Source organism: Capsicum annuum, chromosome 7, assembly GCF_002878395.1.
Source record: "Capsicum annuum cultivar UCD-10X-F1 chromosome 7, UCD10Xv1.1, whole genome shotgun sequence".
Lineage (NCBI taxonomy): Eukaryota > Viridiplantae > Streptophyta > Magnoliopsida > Solanales > Solanaceae > Capsicum > Capsicum annuum.
In genome coordinates, this window is record NC_061117.1 from 162039022 (window position 1) to 162058688 (window position 19667).

Genomic DNA, 19667 nt, shown 5'->3' on the forward strand with positions numbered 1-19667 from the left:
GTACACACTAAACCTTGAGAGAATACAATGCTTGAGTAAAGTAGAGTAAATAACTACAGAATGTTGAGACAAAAGTATATCTCTTTGTTTGACTTCCAATGCTTATATAATAGTGATTGGATTACTACTAGCCGTTGGAAGCTAGATATAGAAGGCAACCCAAAAGGTTTTTCTTCTTAGAAAAACGAATAAGGAATATTAAATTTTCAAGAATAAGTAAAGACTAAAAGGAAAATTTAACGAAGTATAATCTATACATAGGAAAGAGATACGCAGGAACCCCATGATTTAGGCAATCCATTAAATGCAACAAATCTTCCTCCTTTCGTGGAATACTTTTATGAGATTTTGGAATATTTTTTGAGGTGTTTTTTTCCTTTTTGAGTATTAATGAGGATTTCGTCTGATTCTCCTTTTTCCTAAATTCCTGCAAATCAGTCACAAAATCATTCATCAAAACTTTAAGATTATCAATCTCCCTCTTTTTGATGGATGACAACAATCAAGTAAGCAAATAACTTCCCTGTTAGACTCCCCTTGAGTCGTTGACATTTGCTCCCCCTGAATAATTCAGTTTTGAGAGATTGCCCCTGCATAGAAGATTGCATACTATTCTACCCCGTTGACATCAATAAAAAAGGAAGAAACACAGACAGATAAAACCAGGGAACACTTTAACATGATGAAAAAAAATAAATAAAAAGTATTTATGGGCTTATGCCCATTTACAGCCCCAAAAACAAAACAAGGTACCATAGAGATCAATTATCAGCAAGAGGATGGCGGGAGAAAAAATAAGCCAGGGTCTGAGATGTGGCATCCTTCAAGTTAGTGAACTGAGTTGTGATGGTGGTAGTGAAGAATCAATTGTAGCTTGAATCTTAGCTATGTGTTTTGTTGCCTTCTTGATGACTTGATCCAGCTGGACATGAAGGCGAGCAACATCCGTTCCGGTCTCTTTGCTTGTATCCTTAATTTTGTCCAGCTGAAAGTGAGTAGCAAGCAAGAGATCTTTCATGGTGTCAAGTTTAGAATCAATTTCCAATAAGCGCAACTCTACATCCCCAACAGAAGGATGAAGAGGAGGAGGGGAGTGCAACTTGGGGGAGGAAGGAGTCCCAATAGAGCAACTTTCAGATTTTCGATCCGATACATCATCAACTAGAATATACCCCATACTAGCAAAGGCAGTAGCATTATAACATTTGTTAATAGAAATGGAAGGGACAACACTAAGGGGTACATCACATGCTTTTAGAATACGGGTAATGACCAGGCTATATGGAAGACTTGAAGGATCAACAGAAGCCTCAATCATGTAATTGAGAATGAAGGATGAGAGATTAATCTTACATTGACAATGCAAAAAGTGAATAAAGTATCACGTTGAGAGAGAGTGGAGAGAAATCCTACTCGAGGAAGAAGAGTTGTAGCCACAGTGTGAGAAATTATATGAACTTCAAATGATAGATGTTTAGGACCAAGAGCAGAGGGAAGAGAATCACAGTTGTCTAATGCAATAGCACGCTCAACATCTTCAAACGACACATTAAAGTCAGAAGACCAAGGATTTTTAGAGGAGGTAAAAAACCCAGAATAGTTAATATGAAAAATAGCATCAAACATAACACAATCAAGAAAAGTACATTTCCTTATGACAAGGGTTTCAAACTTACCAGATCTGATAGAACACAAATTTGTATAAAACAATCTAACAAGGGGCTCAAAAGCATGCTTAGGAGTGGAGGCAAAGATGTTTCCCTAACCTTGGAATTCAAACAAAGATATTTCTCTACTCTGTCCCCCCTCGTGTCTTTGGGAGCACATGCTTTGTTCATAACTTAGCATCAGGAAAAGATAAATTAGCCCCTCGTGCTCTTAAGTATGTCTTCATTGGTTACTCTCGAGTTCAAAAAGGGTATCGTTGCTATTCACCGAATTTTTGTCGCTACCTTATGTCCGCCGATGCCACATTTTTTGAATCTCAGCCTTATTATACATCTTCTGATCATCCTCATATCTCTGAGGTCTTACTCGTATCTCCAGTCTTACCTGCACCAACCTTTGAGGAATCAACAGTTACTTCTACATCTCCACTTGCAATGCCACCACTTCTGACTTATCATCTTGGTCCACGTCCATCATTAGTCCCAGATGATTCATGTCATGCATTGGACGTCGCTCCTACTGCGGACTTTCTTCCTCCTAGCCAATCAGTTGCACTTCAAAAAGATATACGTTCCACTCGTAATGCTAACCCACATTATACTTTCTTGAGTTATCATTGTCTATCATTACCCCATTATGCTTTTGTATTATCTTTGTCCTCTATATCCATCCCTAATACTATAGGTGAAGCATTTTCTCATTCAGGATGGAAGCAGGCTGTGATAGATGAGATGTCTGCTTTACATACTAATGGTTCTTAGGAACTTGTTTCTCTTCTGCAGGTAAATCTACTATTGGTTGCTGCTGGGTTTATGTAGTCAAAGTTGGTCCAGATGGTCTGGTTGATCGGCTTAAGGCTCGCTTTGTTGCCAAAGGATACACAAATATTTGGGCTTGATTATAGTGGCACTTTCTCTCCCGTGGATAAAATAACATCTGCCTGTCTTTTCATATCTATTGTTGCCGTTCATCGTTGACCTCTTTATCAGTTGGACATTCTTTACATTAAGAATGCTTTTCTGCAAGTGATCTTGAGGAAGAAGTCTATATGGAGCAACTAATTGGTTTTGTTGCTTAAGCGGAGTCTAGTAGCCTTGTATGTCAATTGTGCAGGTCACTTTATGGTCTGAAACAGTCCCCTCGAGCCTGGTTAGGAAAGTTTAGCATTGAATTCAGTAGTTTGGCATGATTCGTAGTGGAGATGATCACTCAGTGATTTATCGACATTCTAAACCAGATTTGTGTATTTATTTGGTGGTTTATGTTGACGATATCATTATCACCGATAATGATCAAGATGGTATCACTAAATTGAAGCAACATCTCTTTCAGCATTTTCAGACTAATGACCTTGCAGATTGAAATATTTTCTAGCTATTGAGGTTGCTCAGTCCAAATCAGATAATGATATTTCTCAACGCAAGTATGCCTTAGACATTCTTGAGGAGAAATGAATGATGGAATGTGGACCCATTGACACTCCTATGGATCCAAATGCTAAACTTCTGCCAGGGATAGAGGAAGCCACTCAGTGATCTAGGGTATAGACAGTTGGTTGGAAAGTTGAATTATCTTACAGTGACTAGTCCTGACATATCCTTTCCTGTGAGTGTTGTAAGTTAGTTTATAACTTCCCCTTTTGATAGTCATTGGGCTGTAGTTCGTATTCTACGGTATATACAGTTAGCTCCAGGTAAAGGACTACTCTGCGAGGATCGAGGTCATGAGCATATCATTGGATATAGAGATGCTGACTGGGTAGGATCACCCTTTGATAGACGTTTTACATCTGAATATTGTGTTTTAATATGAGATAATTTGGTGTCCTGGAAGAGTAAGAAATAGAGTGTGGTTGCTCGATCTAGTGTGAAAGCAGAATATCGAACAATGACTGTAGCAACTTGTGAACTTGTGATAATCAAGCAACCTTTCATATCGCATCAAAATTTGTGAAGTCAAGTGATCAACTTGCAAATATCTTCACCAAGTCCATTATTGGTCCTCGTATTAATTATATTTGTAACAAGCTAGGTACATATGACTTCTATACACCAGCTTGAGGGGAGTGTTAGAATATGTATAGGAACAAGAATAGTATATAAAATCCTTCGTGGAAAAGAATTGTAATATAGTGTCTATAAATAGGGTCTCGATGTAATTATGTAAATACACAATTCAATAATATTTTCTCCATTATTTCTCACAGGTACAATGCCTCACTAACTATGTGTTTCTTCCCTCTCTTTTTGAGTACCTAGTAAACCTTAAGAGAATACAATGCTTGAGTAAAGTAGAGCAAAGAACTAGAGAACGTTCAGACAAAAATATATCTCTTCCTTTGACTTTCAATGCTTATATAGTAGTGATTGGACTACTACTAGCCATTGGAAGCTAGATATAGAAGGCAACCCAAAAGATTTTTCTTCTGAGGAAAATGAATAAGGAGTATTCAATTTCTAAGAATAAGTAAAGACAAAGGAAATCTAACTAAGTACAATCTATACATAGAGACACGAGAATCCCATGATTTAAGCAATCCATTAAATGCAGCATATCTTCCTCCTTTCGTGGAATACCTTTTGAGATTTTGGAATATCTTTTGAAGTGTTTTCTTCCTTTTTGAGTATTAATGAGGATTTCGTCGGATTCTCCTTTTTCCTATATTCCTGCAAATCAGTCACAAAATCATTCATCAAAACTTTAACATTATCAGTGTTGCTTTAATCTAATGATACCATTTTGATCATTTCCCGTTGTAACGATATCATCAACGTAAACCACTAAATAAATATATAGATTTGGAGCAGAATGTCAATAAAATACAGAGTGATCTTCTTCACTACGAATCGTGCCAAACTTCTGAATTACTGTGTTTAGCTTTCCAAACTAGGCTCGAGGAGATTGTTTGAGACCATAAAGTGACCGATGCAATCGACACACTAGACTAGACTCTCTCTGAGCAATAAAACCAGGTGGTTGCTCTATATAAACTTCCTCTTCAAGGTCACCATGGATAAAAGCATTCTTGATATCCCACTGGAAAAGAGGCTAGTGTCGAACAACAACCATGGATAAAAAAGACTTAGCTAGGGGAGAGAAAGTATCACTATAATTAAGCCCAAATATCTGAGTGTACCCCTTGGCAATAAGGCGAGCCTTAAGTCGATTAATTTGGCCGTCCGAACCAACTTTGCGAGCCTTAAGTCGATTAATTTGGCCGTCCGAACCAACTTTCACTGCATAAACCCAACGACAACCAACAATTGATTTACCTGAAGGGAGAGGAACAAGCTTCCAAGTACCACTCATATGTAAAGCAAAGCAGACATCTCGCAATCATAGCCTGTCACCATCGTGGATGAGAAAGTGTTTTTTTATGGACTTAGGATGGATACGGAGGACAAAGATAATATAGAGGCATAACAGGGTGATGATAGACGATGATAACTGAAAAGGTTATATTGAGGGTTAGTATTACGAGTGGACTATATACCTTTTTGAATAAGGAATTTGATTTTGAATGGAAGATGAAGGCATTCGATTAATTAAATAGCAAGATGTGATAACTGGATCGCCTTAAAAACGCAGCAGAATATGGGGTTGAATGAGAAGAATGCAAGCAGTCTCAACGAGATGCCTATTGTTCCTTTCTGCTACTCCATTTTGTTGAGGGGTATACAGATAAAAAGTTTGATAAATAATTCCTTGATGAGTCATAAATTGTTGAGATTGAGAGTACATATATTCTAAGGCGTTATCACTATGAAATGTACGAATAAAGACACCGATTTGATGTTGTATTTCAGCACAATAACTCTTGAATATGGGAAACAATTCAAAGCGATCTTTAATTAAGAAAATCCAAATACATCTTGAATAATCATCAATGAAGCTAACAAAATAACAAAACCCTGAGGTTGAAGTGATTCTACTAGCCCTCAAATATCTGAGTGAAATAAGGAAGAGATAGATTTTGCACGATTCTCAGTATTACGTTGAAAGGTAGTTCGAGTGTGTTTCCCAAGTTGGCACGGCTCACAATCTAATGTGGATAGACTAGATAAACTAGGCACCATCAAACAAACTAGGATGTCCTAAACGTTTGTGAATTATGTCTGAAGAATATGTAATTGGACATGCTACAGAGGAGTTAGGAGAGGTATGATAGTAAAGGCCTTGTGATTCATATCCTACACCAATTGTTTGTCTCGTACCACGGTCATGCATGATGGAGTCCTCAAGAAATATTATGCCACAGTTTAGAGCACAAGCCAAACAACTGACCGATGCAAGATTAAAAGGACAACTAGGGACATATAGAACAAAATTTTAAGTGGCAGAGGACATAAATGTAGCTTGTCTAACTCTTTTTGCTTTGGTTTGGTTATTATTAGCGAAAGTGATGGTTGAATGAGACTATGAATAAACAATTTTTGATAAAAGTGATTTATCACAAAAAGTATGATTAGAAATGCAAGAGTCCACAACCCATGATCCAAAGGTAAGAGATTGTGCAGTTTAGGCTACTGATAGAGATATCTGCTTACTTGCACGATACTGAAGATACTCATTATATTCCTTTTAAGATAAATACACCTATTGATTACCTGTGGTGTTAGAATGAGAAACATGAGCATTTTTATGTGGTTAACCATGCAAAGAATAACATATTTTACGAGTATGTCCAAACATATTACAATAACTACACTTAGGTCGAGAATGACATACGTCTCGAGTGTGGCCAAGCCTTTTACAATAACTACACCTAGGTCGAGATCTTCCAAAATGACCTCCCCTTTGTTGATTCTTCGTGGACTGCAATGTCTGATTTTCTGATCTCCTCATTAAGGTTCAAACTTAATTTTATTGGAAAGGTTTTTTCTACAAAATTCTGATTTCAAAATATGATTTGACTTGAAAGCTACAAGAGTAATGAGTTCTGAAGAAAAGGATTGAATCAACCAAAAAAAACAGTCGCTGACAAATCTAAATGTTGCCAGAAAATTTGACAGTCGGAGGAATTTTAAAACTTATCGGAATTTGGAAAAGAACTGGTCGGAATAGCTGGGTTACGAATAACTCTAAAATCAATAGGGGAATACCTCACGCGTCTGGGCATGCCACAGATCTCGTCGGTAATAGGGAACTCCCTAAGGCGCGTGGGAGCACGTGATTTGGAGTTTTTCGGTGGTTTTGGTCGGGCGTTTTTGTCGCCTTATGCTTTTCGATCTCGTGGTGGTGTTGGATTTTGGACACCACCCACAAAACAGATAATGACACAAATCAATCACTGGAAATTGATGCACCGTGATCGAGTTTTCTTTTTGTGAAGTTTCTCACCAATGCTCTGATACCATGTTAGAAATAATGTTGAAAAATATTATTGAATTATGTGTCTAAAATTATTACATTGAGACCCTTTTTATAGAACACTATATTAGACTAATTTTCCAATTAGGATACCGACACTACAATCCTTTTCCAACTATGATTTCCTATATTATTCCTATTTCTACTCATATTCTAACAGACGCGATTCCAAATTTAGGTAAAAGGGACAACCATTATCTACTAACCTATCCACTATACTGTATAAAGCCTAAGCTGATAGGAAAGGGTTGTGGCCACCAGGCAAGGACACTTAAATTGTGTCTATAGTCTGTACGAGTGTCGGTAGTAGTGAGGTTTCTTTTTTCCTTACAAAGACGAATAAGGCAGTAGCTAGCCTTGTTGGTACAAATGTCATATGAGATGTGAAAGCAATTTTTGACGTAAAGACTACTAGTTGAAGTAGAGGCGACTCTTAACATTCGACTAGAGAGGTCAATGTTGTCGTGGTAAAACAAAGAATGGAATGTTTGTTTTGGTACAAAGAAGAAGGTTGCTTTATTATTCTTTTGCAGGAGCAAGTCATAAGGACTCTGTGGATTGCGAGAATGTATGTTCTAATGCTTACACGAGCTCATTTGCTTCCAATAATGCAACAAACTGAGTTTCACAGAAGTAAGGCGGGTTTGTCAATGCTTGAACTGATCCGTTACCATATTGATGTTCCTGAGTTCTAGTCTTTCTGGTAGACAATGATCTGAGGAAGCTAGCTGTGCAAAATACTCAAAAGTGGTACGTGCACATAAAAAGCGATTGGACAGTGTCTTTCTCTATTTTGATCCTTCTTCGGCAAGCTTGGGAGTTTCCTGATGTAAGTTCCCTGGTACGGTTTCAGAGTTTATGTAAATGCCCTATCTTTAAAAGGAGCTGCTGACTAAGGCATTTAGGATCCGAGGGTGAGCTAGAATTTCGATAGTGAAGAGGAAAGGAAGAAAATATTGTAAAGGAAGACAACATTTACCATCTCCACTGCCAGCCTAAAGGCTTATTGGTAGCTCTTAGGTTCTCTAGAGTGATTGCCAAAATCTAGGTATGTTTTTGGAGAATAATAAGAAGAGACGGTTGTTGCTTTTAGAGACTCTTCTCTGCAGCTGTAGCTACGTGGAAGCCAACTGCTTAAAGACAAGCCCTTTGACCATTCCGCTATTCCTGCAAGGGAGTTCGCTCTGACCCACTACCTTGGTAGGAATTGCCAGATTTACAGTTTATGAATCCTTGTAATCCAAGTTCTTTCCTCTAGCAATGACTACTTCCTTTTCAAGTGCCGCTTATCTTAACACAACTCGGGCTAATTGACTCCCAACCTAGCTAGACCTGGTAAAGGCAATCAAGCCTATGCAAGACTGATTCCTTCACGTTAAGAGCTGGAGATGAAATAGCAGTGGTTATGCCAATATTTTCCCTTATCTTATTTATGGATTATTGGGATTGTATTCTTTCGGTTAGGAAGGCGGTTCACTTAGAGCTTTTCTTGGACTCAAAGTATAAAGATGGTTAACTACGAACAAGGAAACAAGTATAAAAGACTCAGCTGGACAAGGGGATCTACTTTCTTTACTTGGGAAATATTAGGAGCTGCGCTACCATCCTGCCCCACTTATGATCTTGCCTTGAATCTTCCAGTTAGTGGACTGGTCTATTGTTGTAGTATGCTACTTACTAGTTATGCTGAAGAGAGGAATATGGAGGATTGATCCTATTCATTGCTAATCTTATAGCTTCCTTTCAATGATAAGGGTTTCAGGCAGTGGAAGTGGTCTTCCACTTGAGTACCCTTATCAGCTGGAGTTTTAATAGTAGGAGCGCAAGGTAAGCCCTTGCAACCATTGAGATATATCTAGTGGAAATGCCTGTTTCCAGCTATCCGGTTCAAGTCTTTCGTTCTACCAGCAAGTTGGTGCTTGCAACCCGTGGGTTAGGCTGCCCTAAAGCGAGTAGGAGTTTACTCACATGTAATTGGAAAGTTTGAAAGCAAAGCAAGAGTCTTCTTTTCAAATGAGCTTTGATAGATCTTTGAATTGGAAAAGATGCTCAGTCTACTCTCTTTTCGATCCAGTCACAGTTAAAGTATTAAGCTCATCTAGTTCCCCATTTTTCTCTCTTACCTGCAGTGTGAGTTTTAGTTGTCTTTCGATTGATCTTGGGGAGCCAGTCTTAGTAGTTGCCCTAATAGGAAGAGGGTCATATAATAATTGCTAGTCTTACTTCCATAGAGTGGTAGAAAGCAAAATTGGGATAAACTTGACCTCCTGTATTATCGTATATTGATTTTGCTCTTTTTATCTTTCTATGCCATCTTCAAGCGATCTAAGACACTATCTTAGAGGCGGATTTCACTCGATAGCCGCGCATATTATATATGATGGATATGAGTGGGCCGGGCGCGTTAATAGGTATCAGGCCAGGTTACTTTCTCGAGAGTCCTAAGGAGGTTGCCTAAACGATCGTTGAAAAGCTTAAGAGAGGTCAGAAGGGACAAATCGAAGAGAAGTGTGGTTCGTATATCAGTATGAGTATGAACTTCGACGTGAAGTGGTCGGGTTCACTCCTTGTAGAGGAAGGGATTCGTGTATTGATTGCTTCCCTTAGCTTCTATATCCCTCATTCGATAGATCTTATTTGTTAGAATGAATTCCTTATTGCTCTAAATAAGCTACATGACTCAGATAGCAGCTCGTCTCCTGAACTTTACTTCCCACATCGAGCTTAGAAATCCGGTCTTTTTCATTAAAATGGAAAGATTTTAGCAATCCTCACTAAGGAAGGGGTCCCATCGCTCATCCGATTCATGAATAGAGGATTCGTAAACAGATAGATTTGACATTCCTTAGAAAGCGGAAAAGAGAGGATTTGCATGTTCAAGAAAAGTCGAATAGAGAATAGATTGACCTAAGAGCAAAAGTCTTGGAAGAGTGAGCACAGGGAAGGATATTTCTTTTAATAAAGAAGTCGATTTCAAACTCACTTCACTCCAGTCGACTTCTACTCTTCCTCTTATTAGGACTGAATTAGTTAGACTCGGTTTGTGGGAAGAAGAGATCTAGTGAACCCCCTTGGGCTAGGTAAGTTAAAAGAGTTTTCTTTAGAAGGCCTTTTCTTCTTCGGTAGGTGACATGGCCTCGTCTTCCGCTTGCGACTTCTTTCGTTTTTCTTACGGACAGAGTGGGCTTTTCCCGGGGCCTAGTTTGAAGCTGAGACACACATAACTACCTTTTTCAGTTTACATTGAATAGTTATGGCTCTGATCTTTTTCTCAAATAAATAGGCAAGTAAAAGGATATTTAGGAATAGAATTCTATTTAACATCAGTGCACCCTAATCAGTCAAAAAACCATCTGAAGGTAGGGAGCCATTCCTGAGATCAGTAAAGTGGTGAACCCAATGGATCAATACCATGATCCCCAAGCCATTAACAAAAAAAGAATAGGTAATGGAACCAACCACGGGAAACCTGCTACAACTAAAGCATAGGGCGGGCTCCGGGAATGTGACTTACACAACCCCTTGGGCTATTCTGCATTTGGAATAAGTATGAAAGCAACAAATCTTTCCTCCTCTGATAAAACTCTAATGAACCATCCCCTCATGCGGATCTCACTGGAAGGTTTAAGAACATCTTGTTAATGAGTTCATCTCAACTGTATGGGACTGAAGCCCATGTTATTCTGCTGGGGAGCTTGACGAACATACTGAGAGGCTCGGTGTCATTTTATTGATGACTTTATCCCTATGAGAAATATAAAGGAAGAATGTTAATGAATTGTTATTACTACATTATTACACTGAGACCCTATTTATAGACATTACATTCCAATCCTTTTCCATATAGGATTCGATATGCTATTCCTATTCCTACTCATATTCTAACACGGACCCTCAAGCTGGTGCATACAGACATATATACCAACCTCTCTTTTTTCACTCCACATTTAGTATACCTAGGCTTACGAAAAGAAATAGATACAAGCACATGCAGGAATCTCTTCCCAACTTTGTATTTTAACTCTTGCCACAAAGCACACAAAATCGGCCTTACAAAAATTTGACCAACACAGTCAAATCTTTCTTTTGACAGCCTGCTTGTGCCTATATATAGAACACATGCCATACATATGTCCAACACATGCCTCTATCCTAATTCAGTAGACATTCCCAACTGATAGGATAATTTGAAATTCAAATACAACATTCAAATTACAACAACAACAAAGCCTGCCACATGTTCAAGGTGGTTGTAACTGCTCAACTGCTGGCATGTGCAAGGCACACGCTCAGTGCCAGCACATCCTTGGCAGCACTTGTACCAATTTCTCCTTAGGGCCCTTGGCGTCTGTGCACGCGCCCGCACTCGCATCATTGCCTTGTCAGCACCCAAGCCGTCATGTCCCAGCCATGTCAACTCTTGTTGCTTTGGCTTAGCTGCGTCACCACAACATGACTTTTCTTAGCTTTAGTCAGCCTTAGCCTTGATCCGCCTTAGGCTGCCTGTTATGCCTTAGCCACACCACTGCCAAGGTCTTGCCATGCCCTGCCGACATGTGCCATACACTGCTGACATGCCTATGTCGGCAGATTGACGTCAAGTGAATCTAAACTTGATCGAAGACGTTGAGTCTTGGCTAGGTTGATCATCCAACTCCCTAGCCAAGCCCGAGCCATATGAACCATCAAGCTGAGGGTCTAACAAACTCCCCCCACCAGATGAGCTCGTCGTCCTCGACGAGGCAGAGCCTAAGTATGCCTTGACCTCATCTTCAAACTACTACAATGATGATCCTTCCATTGATCTAGAATCTGTCCGCCTATTCTTCTAGCCTTGTCCCAAAGTCCAGTGATCCAAGATCCTTTCAATCTCCACGTTATATAGTCGTCGCACAACATGAGGAGCACGTCTTATTGCCGACCTTGCTGGATCTTCAGCATCTTTATGAAACGACTTTAGTAAACTCACATCAAAAGTAGGATAGATCCTTAGCCTTTCCAGCAGATTCAATCGGTAAGCCACTTCACCCACTCGTTCTATCACCTCAAAGGGTCTATCATCTTTTGAAATCAGCCCACGATGAAGTGTCTTGCCACTGATTTTCTTCCAGGTTCGGGGAGTAAGCTTCAACAACACCTCATAAACAACCTGAAATACTAAAGCACGCTGATGTCTATCTGCGTACCGCTTCATTCGTTTTGTTGCCTTACTCAAGCGGCCTTGCGCTTCATCTAGCAACTCTCACTTGTCTCATGCATACACTTGCCTTTTGTTTTGGACTTAGCAACTTCTAGTGGTGTATTAGGCTGCATGCCCTGTGCAGATTATAGGAAAACTGCTCACTGTCTAACAATTCCACCTAGTTCCTCTGACTTGCAGTCACACAGTGCCTCAAATATTCTTCAAGCAAATGATTGATTCTTTTGGTCTGTCCATCAATTTATAGATGATTTGCAGTGAAAACTTCAATTCAATACCCATAATGTTGAATAATTCAGTACAAAATGGGCTTGTGAACCTTGTGTCTCGATCACTCACAATATCAAGTGGAATACCAAAACTTTCACCACAAACTTATAGAATAATTCAGTAGCTATCTCAGAAGAACAAAGAGTAGGAGAAACAATGAAAATAGCATACTTTGAAAACCTGTCAACCACAACCATGACTGATGCTTTGCCATCCACTTTTGGAAACCCGCTAATGAAATGCACTTCGACAATATCATGTGTTTCTTTGAGGAATTTTCGGCGCAACCCATCACCTTGAGGCACAATGATTCTCCCCCTTAAAATGCAACAGATCGTCTTCGATCTAATACCGTCTAACACTCCTTTCTTTCACTTGATCTATCGATTTCCCATATAATGAATCATATGCAGCACTAAACTTTATCTTATCTAAGAAATCAAATTCAAGTCTTGTGATTGCATAAGCTGCAGCAAATACTCTTTGCGACTCAATGCATCTGCAACTTGATTTTGCTTGCCTGGTTGTATATCCAAACGAAGTCATATTAAGCAAGAATTCAGACTCAATTTCTGTTGAGTTTTGAAGTATGTATTAGCCACATTGTTCGTTTTGACAACAAATTGTAGCCAGGGCATTCGTCAGCCCAAGCGACATTACAAGAAATTCATAGCTACTATATCTAGTCACACAAGTGGTCTTTGGGGCATCCCCCTCAGCTATGTGCACTTGCCAATAGCCCGACCTTGAGAAATTTTTAGAAACGATGAAAAATGAGCCTTGAGAATAGAGAGGAAGGATAGTGTTGACGGAGTAGTCACTCCATCAGATTTCTTAGATAAGCAAATCCTGAGTTTTATTTTGTTTCTGCGTTTCTAACATGTGGATAATTTTCTTGACCTTGAGTTATGCTATAAACTCACTGACTGTATCATTTTGATTGACATGGGGAAATCAAGAAAAATAATAGGAAATAGAAAAGGTGACATTGAGAAAAAGGAAAAAGCTGCAACTGGGGGAGGGAGAGGGACATGATGGATTTTTCTTTTTTTCTTAGATATCGTGATAAATATACTTTTGTCCATTTAGGTCCTGCAGCACCACTCCTCTCTCCAGTTCAGCCAGGTGCTGATTTTTTTGATCCTGCAGAAGTGAAAAATTTGCTAGACTCAAAACGTTACTTCAAAGGATTTTGTAATAAGTGTGATCACACCTCTGATGTGGCCAACCATGATGTTGCTTTATGTGCTCTTGGGTGTCTTGTTAATCATTTAGAGCGATTGATGGTAAGTCTCAGAACCATGGCCTATTTCCTGTGTGTTATATGTATGGTATTATTTTGGTGATTGTTTTGTTCTGAATTTAACAGTTAGATGAGGTCTTACGTAAAAGTGATGTTCTATCATATGAAGTCTATAGGGGTTGCCTCAAAATGGACGGACAAACACTTGGCAATCTTGAAATCTTCAACAATAATTCCGATGGGAGTCAATCAGGCAAGTACAATAGGTTTTGGTCAAATCAAAGCTCTATACTCATTTTAAGGTGCAGCTCTGGCAATTATATTTTTCTTTCTTGTGTTTTAGGTACTTTGTACATGTATCTTGACAACTGTGTTACATCACCTGGGAAGCGGCTTTTAAGAAAATGGATTTGTCATCCCCTCAAAGATATAGGGAAAATCAACCATAGGCTTGATGTGGTTGACAGACTTGTTGAAAATTCAGATGCTACATTATCCACAGCTCAATATCTTCACAAGCTTCCAGATTTGGATAGGCTGCTTGGACGGGTTAAGGCTAGCATTCAATCTTCTGAAGCACTGCTTCTGCCCTTGATTGGTGCCAAAATATTGAAGCAGCGAGTTAAGTCTTATTTGACATCAGAATTTTGTTTGCTTAGTGTGTGGTAAAGTTATGCTCCAAAAGAAGTTCTCACTACCTGAATAACTAGTTTGTGCAGTTGAAAATACAGTAGTTCAATCTGTTTCTAGGAAGAAGACTAGCAGATAATTGGTAGTTGAGCATCTCTTGCAATTTTCACACCTTTCTACTTATCAGACAAAAAATAGACAGGCTATCTCTTCATTGCGTATTGGATGAAATTATGTGCCATTTTTCACATCTCCTAGACAAATGAGCAACAACATACCCATTGTAATCCCACAAGTGGGGTCTGGGAGGGTGATGTGTACGCAGATCGTACCCCTATCTTGTGAGGGTAGAGAGGCTATTTTGAAAAGACCCTTGGCAAATAAAGCATAACCAGTGTTAACAAAATTATCTACCAATTAGTAATATTGATTTGTACAAAGTCTCAAACCATAAAATGGGGCATTCAAATTAAGAGGTTGGGTTGTTGCAAGTTAATTGCTTTCTTCTCTTTTTAATTAAGAATTTAAAAAATTCATATGCTCATTGAAGATAAATAATGAATATTCGTATGACGTTCTATGTGCTTTTGCACACCTCATTCCATGGTATTTTTTTCCTCAATGAACATTTTTCTCAATCACCTAAGAATGGCCCTTTCAACTCTACTCTGTTTCCCCTAAGGTTGTCTTCTTGTTACCACAGGTCAAAGTGTTTGGATTGCTCGTTAAAGGTCTACGGATTGGGCTGGATTTGTTAATGTTATTGCAGAAGGAAGGTCTGACCTCTTCCTTAGCTAAAGTTGTATCCTTGCCTGTTCTAGATGGTAACAATGGACTTGATAAATTCCTCACCCAATTTGAAGCAGCAATTGATAGTGACTTTCCCAATTTTCAGGTTGGTGATACAAGATACTTTTGGCTCTTTCCATGTCCGGAATGTTTTGGATCATTATATTTAACCCGCTTTGATCTTCAATGGATGAGAATGTGGTCACTATTCTTTTCTTCTATTCTTCTTTAGTTTTTGTTAAGTGTTGGAGAAATCCCGTGTGGGCTTCTAGTCAGACTCTAGTTGGCATACAGGTTAAAAATTCCGGAGAATGTAGGCCTGCCCTCTACCCTCTGAAGAAAAAGAAATGTTCTTGCTTGTTGATTGTCTAATTATGTGTGTTGGAGTCTGGCCATTAATCTAGTCACCTGGTTTTCCTAAATCTTCATTTTCAAGTTTTGTGACTTGTACTTGAAGGAACTGTTACATTCACAGTCCTTTATAGGATGGAAAGGAGCAGGAGTTTGAAGGATTTGGGAAATATAGTGTAAGATTGACCTTTATATCTGCTTTTATAATCGACAGTTCACAACTTTATTTCTTGTGTTTATGCTTGATTTTGAAACTTTCCTGAATAAGCAAGCCTAATAGCAAATTAGAGACAAATACTATGGACAGGTTAGGTTCTCGTTAAGTTGTATGTACAATATGGCATCTTGCTTGGTGGTCGTGTTTGTCTTTGAAGCCCAGAGTGAATAACAGTCCGCTGCTTCCACGTAGAAGTGTCATTTGGTACAGGAATTGCTTCCTTTCCCCACAACTGTGAACAACCACTATCCCCCCCCTCAAACCTCAAAAGAGAAAAAAAAATATACAGTTTACCTGTCAGTTCATGAATGTAGCTCCATCACTCATCCCTATCTAGTAATCTGGTACTTTAGTTTGATGCTTAGCCTGTGTTGCTCGAACTCTTCAAAAATGTCAGCGGGTGCATGTTGGATTCTCCAAAAGTAGTGTATATTTGGAGAATCCAACACGGGTGTGGCATTGAAAGTAAAGAGTCCGCGCAACTTAGTGCTTAGCCATAGTTGTATGGATTTTAAACTAGTTATACTTGCTTAGAGCGTTTTTATGTTGAACTTTTTGTTTTACTAACCTCATCCTGCAGAGGGCTGTGTCAGTGACTCATTTTCCTGTGCTGTGTCAGTGACTCATTTTTCCTGTGCTGTGTCAGGACCATAATGCTACTGATTTTGATGCTGAAACTCTATCCATTTTGATGGAGTTATTTATCGAAAAGGCTACTGAATGGTCTCAAGTCATTTATGCTATAAGTTGTATTGATGTGTTAAGATCATTTTCCGTTACTGCAAAATTTTCTTCTGGAATCATGTGTAGACCAGTGATCTTGCCTCTTTCAAAGCCAACAAATTTCTGCAAAGAGATTGGTGGACCAACACTAAACATCAAAGGGTTGTGGCATCCATATGCTCTTGGTGAAAGTGGGGGACTTCCTGTTCCTAACGATCTCCATCTTGGTGGGAATATGAATATCCGTTATCCTCATACTTTACTGTTGACTGGACCAAATATGGGTGGAAAGTCAACTCTTTTACGTGCCACTTGTCTGGCCGTCATAATGGCACAGGTCATTCTTCTCTAGGTTCTAAAGTTCTCTCATTTATTGATTTAGATGGTTCTTGTGGAGTTTAAAGATATCTACTGCATTGCAGTTGGGTTGCTATGTGCCTGGAGAGACATGTGTGCTTTCACTTGTGGACATCATCTTTACACGTCTTGGAGCCACTGATCGAATCATGACTGGTGAAAGTATGTTCTATAAAAGAATTTGAACTATCTGTCCTACCCTTCTTTATCTTCTGTTTTATTATCTATCCAGTCCTTCATTCTTTGGACGATTGTGTTATATAATTTACTAGGAAAAGTGTAGTTTAAGATGTCTGCTATTGCCTCCAAGTTGTACTGGACCGCTGTCCGATGGAATAAAAATCAGAAAAATAAAAGAGAAAACGTAAAGGACAATTCAGTTTGGACATGTAGAGGCCTATAATTGGCTGCTTTTGGAATATTCAAGTGATAATATTCCTCGTCGTAACTACTCAGCTTGTGGAATATCATGTCATTACCACAACGAAGGATACCTGCTCTTTTCAATTTGATGCCAGGATTGCACAAATTGAATAATCGTTTGTGATGCTCTCTGCATCATCATCAGCATTATCATAATGAGCATAAAAAATTTTACTACTTGGGCGTATATGAATTTTATTACTTCAGGCTTCAGTTATGATGTGACAGGTGGACTTCTTATGTAAATATACTTCCTGTTTTATCACACAGCTTTTAAGTATGAGTCGGTCTAGCTGTGGGACTTGGGCTGCAAAGTAGGGCACAGCTTACGCATTCATGCAAGCCAAGTTACATCAAATGCCATTCACAAGGAGTCAAGCTTGACGCACTACAAGGATTGTTCATGAAGATAGAAGTACTCGAACATACTTGATGCCATCTCAGGATTCCATAGCATGAAGATTACCTTAGAAGACAAAATGGAAGAAAGAGGGAGTTTTGAGTCAACTTGCGGAGTAGGGTACGGTCCGCATAATCAACATACAGACCGTAGGTCTTGAGGATTGAGTAGTATTTTAGGCTTCAAAAGTATTGGACATTGTTTGCCTAGTGATAAAGTTCAAGAGTTTGAAGTTTGGGAATTTGTCTAAGTTGTTTTGAGAAATTTGAAGATCTGAATATTCGAAGTGTTCTCTTGGTGCTCTTTAAATTTCTTGGTGAAGAAGTTCAAAAGACAAGTTTGATTTAAAACCCCAATTGTAAGTTTTGGATGAAAAAGTGTGTAAATAAATGGATTTGGGGCTTAACTCAACCCCAAAAACTAGCTCATGAGGGGATGATTATCCAAGTCCATTTAAGAAGACCAATTGCCCATCCCTTTTCTAGTGTGGATCTCTTTGACACTCTTTCACATTGCCAGACCTCGTTAATTGGAGCATGGGCAATATAATATGGGGCCCCAACATTAGTGAACATAGTTTAGGATGAGTTTGACTCTAATACCATATAAATAAATGGATACTGACCCTAACTTAACTCCAAAAGCTAGCTCATGAGGGGAGAATTATCCAAGTCCACATGGGAGACCAATTACCCATCCCTTTTTCGATGTGGGACTCTTAACGCTCCCTCGCACACCCATGCCTTGTTAAATGGAGCGTGAACAATATATTATAGGGGTCCAACATCGTTGAACAAAGATTGGGATGGCCCTAGCTCTGGTACCACTTGTTGGGATCAAATTCATCTGGGTGTCATGCGGAAACTAATTGTTGCAAACCATAAAGACGATAAATCAAATGACAAAGAAAATATACTAAAAAATACATATTATTGTTATACGATATGACCAATTGACCTACATATGAAAATCTAATATAAAAGAAATAATAAAAACTATCGAGAGAAAATCTCCACATTATGGATGCTTTTGTGCTAAAATTGCATGAGTTAAAAATTGATTTTGTTTTAAAAAAGGAGTAGCAGGATTGTTGAAAATATGGTTTAAATTATCTCCACTTGTAGTGGCTTCCAAAGATCTTCATTATCATCAACTTATTTGCAACTTGATTTGAGCCTCCCTTGAATGGTTTTCAATCTCGATGAACCATTGGAGCATTGAACAATTGACTATGATACCATGAAAATGAAATGGATTTTGAGCTTAACTCAACCTCAAAAACTATTTTTGGAGTTGAGTTAGGCCTAAAATCCATTTCTGTACCATGGTATCAGAGCCAAATCCATCCCAATTCCTTGTTCTTCGATATTGGACCCCTCATATTATATTTTTCAAGATCTAGTTTACGAGGCCTGAGCGTGCAGGAAGCGTTAAGAGTCCCACATCGAAAAAGAGACGTGTAACTGATCTCTTTATATGGATTTGAGCAATCCTCCCTTCATGAGCTAACTTTGGAGGTTGAGTTAGGCGCAAAATTCATTTTTTTACATGGTATCAGAGCGAGGTCCATCCCAAATCTTTGTTCACCGATGTTGGACCTCCATATTATATTGCCCACGCTTCAGTTAATGAGGCTTGGATGTGCGGGGGAGTGTTAAGAGTCCCACATTGGAAAAGAGATGTGCAAATGGTCTCATTATATAGACTTAGACAAGTTAGCTAAAGGGCCTTAGGAGTTATTTAAAATAGCCAAGTTATGTAAAATGTGTCCCTCCATCATGAGCAATTGCTGAACATTCATGAGGAGGTCGTCGTCAATCTTGTCATGTGAGCCTACAGGCGTGCCACTTCAATTTTCTGATCCAACTATGGATTGGTTTAAAAGATCTTCTCTCTCTAAAAAAAAAAAAAGCAGCCTGGTGCACTAAAGCTACCGCTATGCGCGGTGTCCAGGGAAGAGCCCCACCACAAGGGTGTATTGTATGCAGCCTTACCTTGCATTTCTGCCAGAGGCTGTTTCCAAGGC

The 19667-nt window shown here is 38.9% G+C and overlaps 1 protein-coding gene across 3 annotated transcripts in view; it reads left to right on the forward strand.

Moving 5' to 3' along the window:
- The window catches only part of LOC107877977 (DNA mismatch repair protein MSH7), an 89072-nt gene that overhangs the window by 61185 nt on the left and 8220 nt on the right, over positions 1-19667 (forward strand). For 2 of the 3 annotated variants that reach the window (XM_016724810.2, XM_016724809.2), the window contains exons 10-15: positions 13598-13794; positions 13878-14004; positions 14095-14372; positions 15085-15276; positions 16385-16798; positions 16884-16980. In XM_016724810.2, the coding sequence (XP_016580296.1) occupies positions 13598-13794; positions 13878-14004; positions 14095-14372; positions 15085-15276; positions 16385-16798; positions 16884-16980 (1305 nt within the window). The remainder of the gene's footprint in view (positions 1-13597; positions 13795-13877; positions 14005-14094; positions 14373-15084; positions 15277-16384; positions 16799-16883; positions 16981-19667) is intronic. The other variant, XM_047393825.1, reaches the window with a different exon arrangement.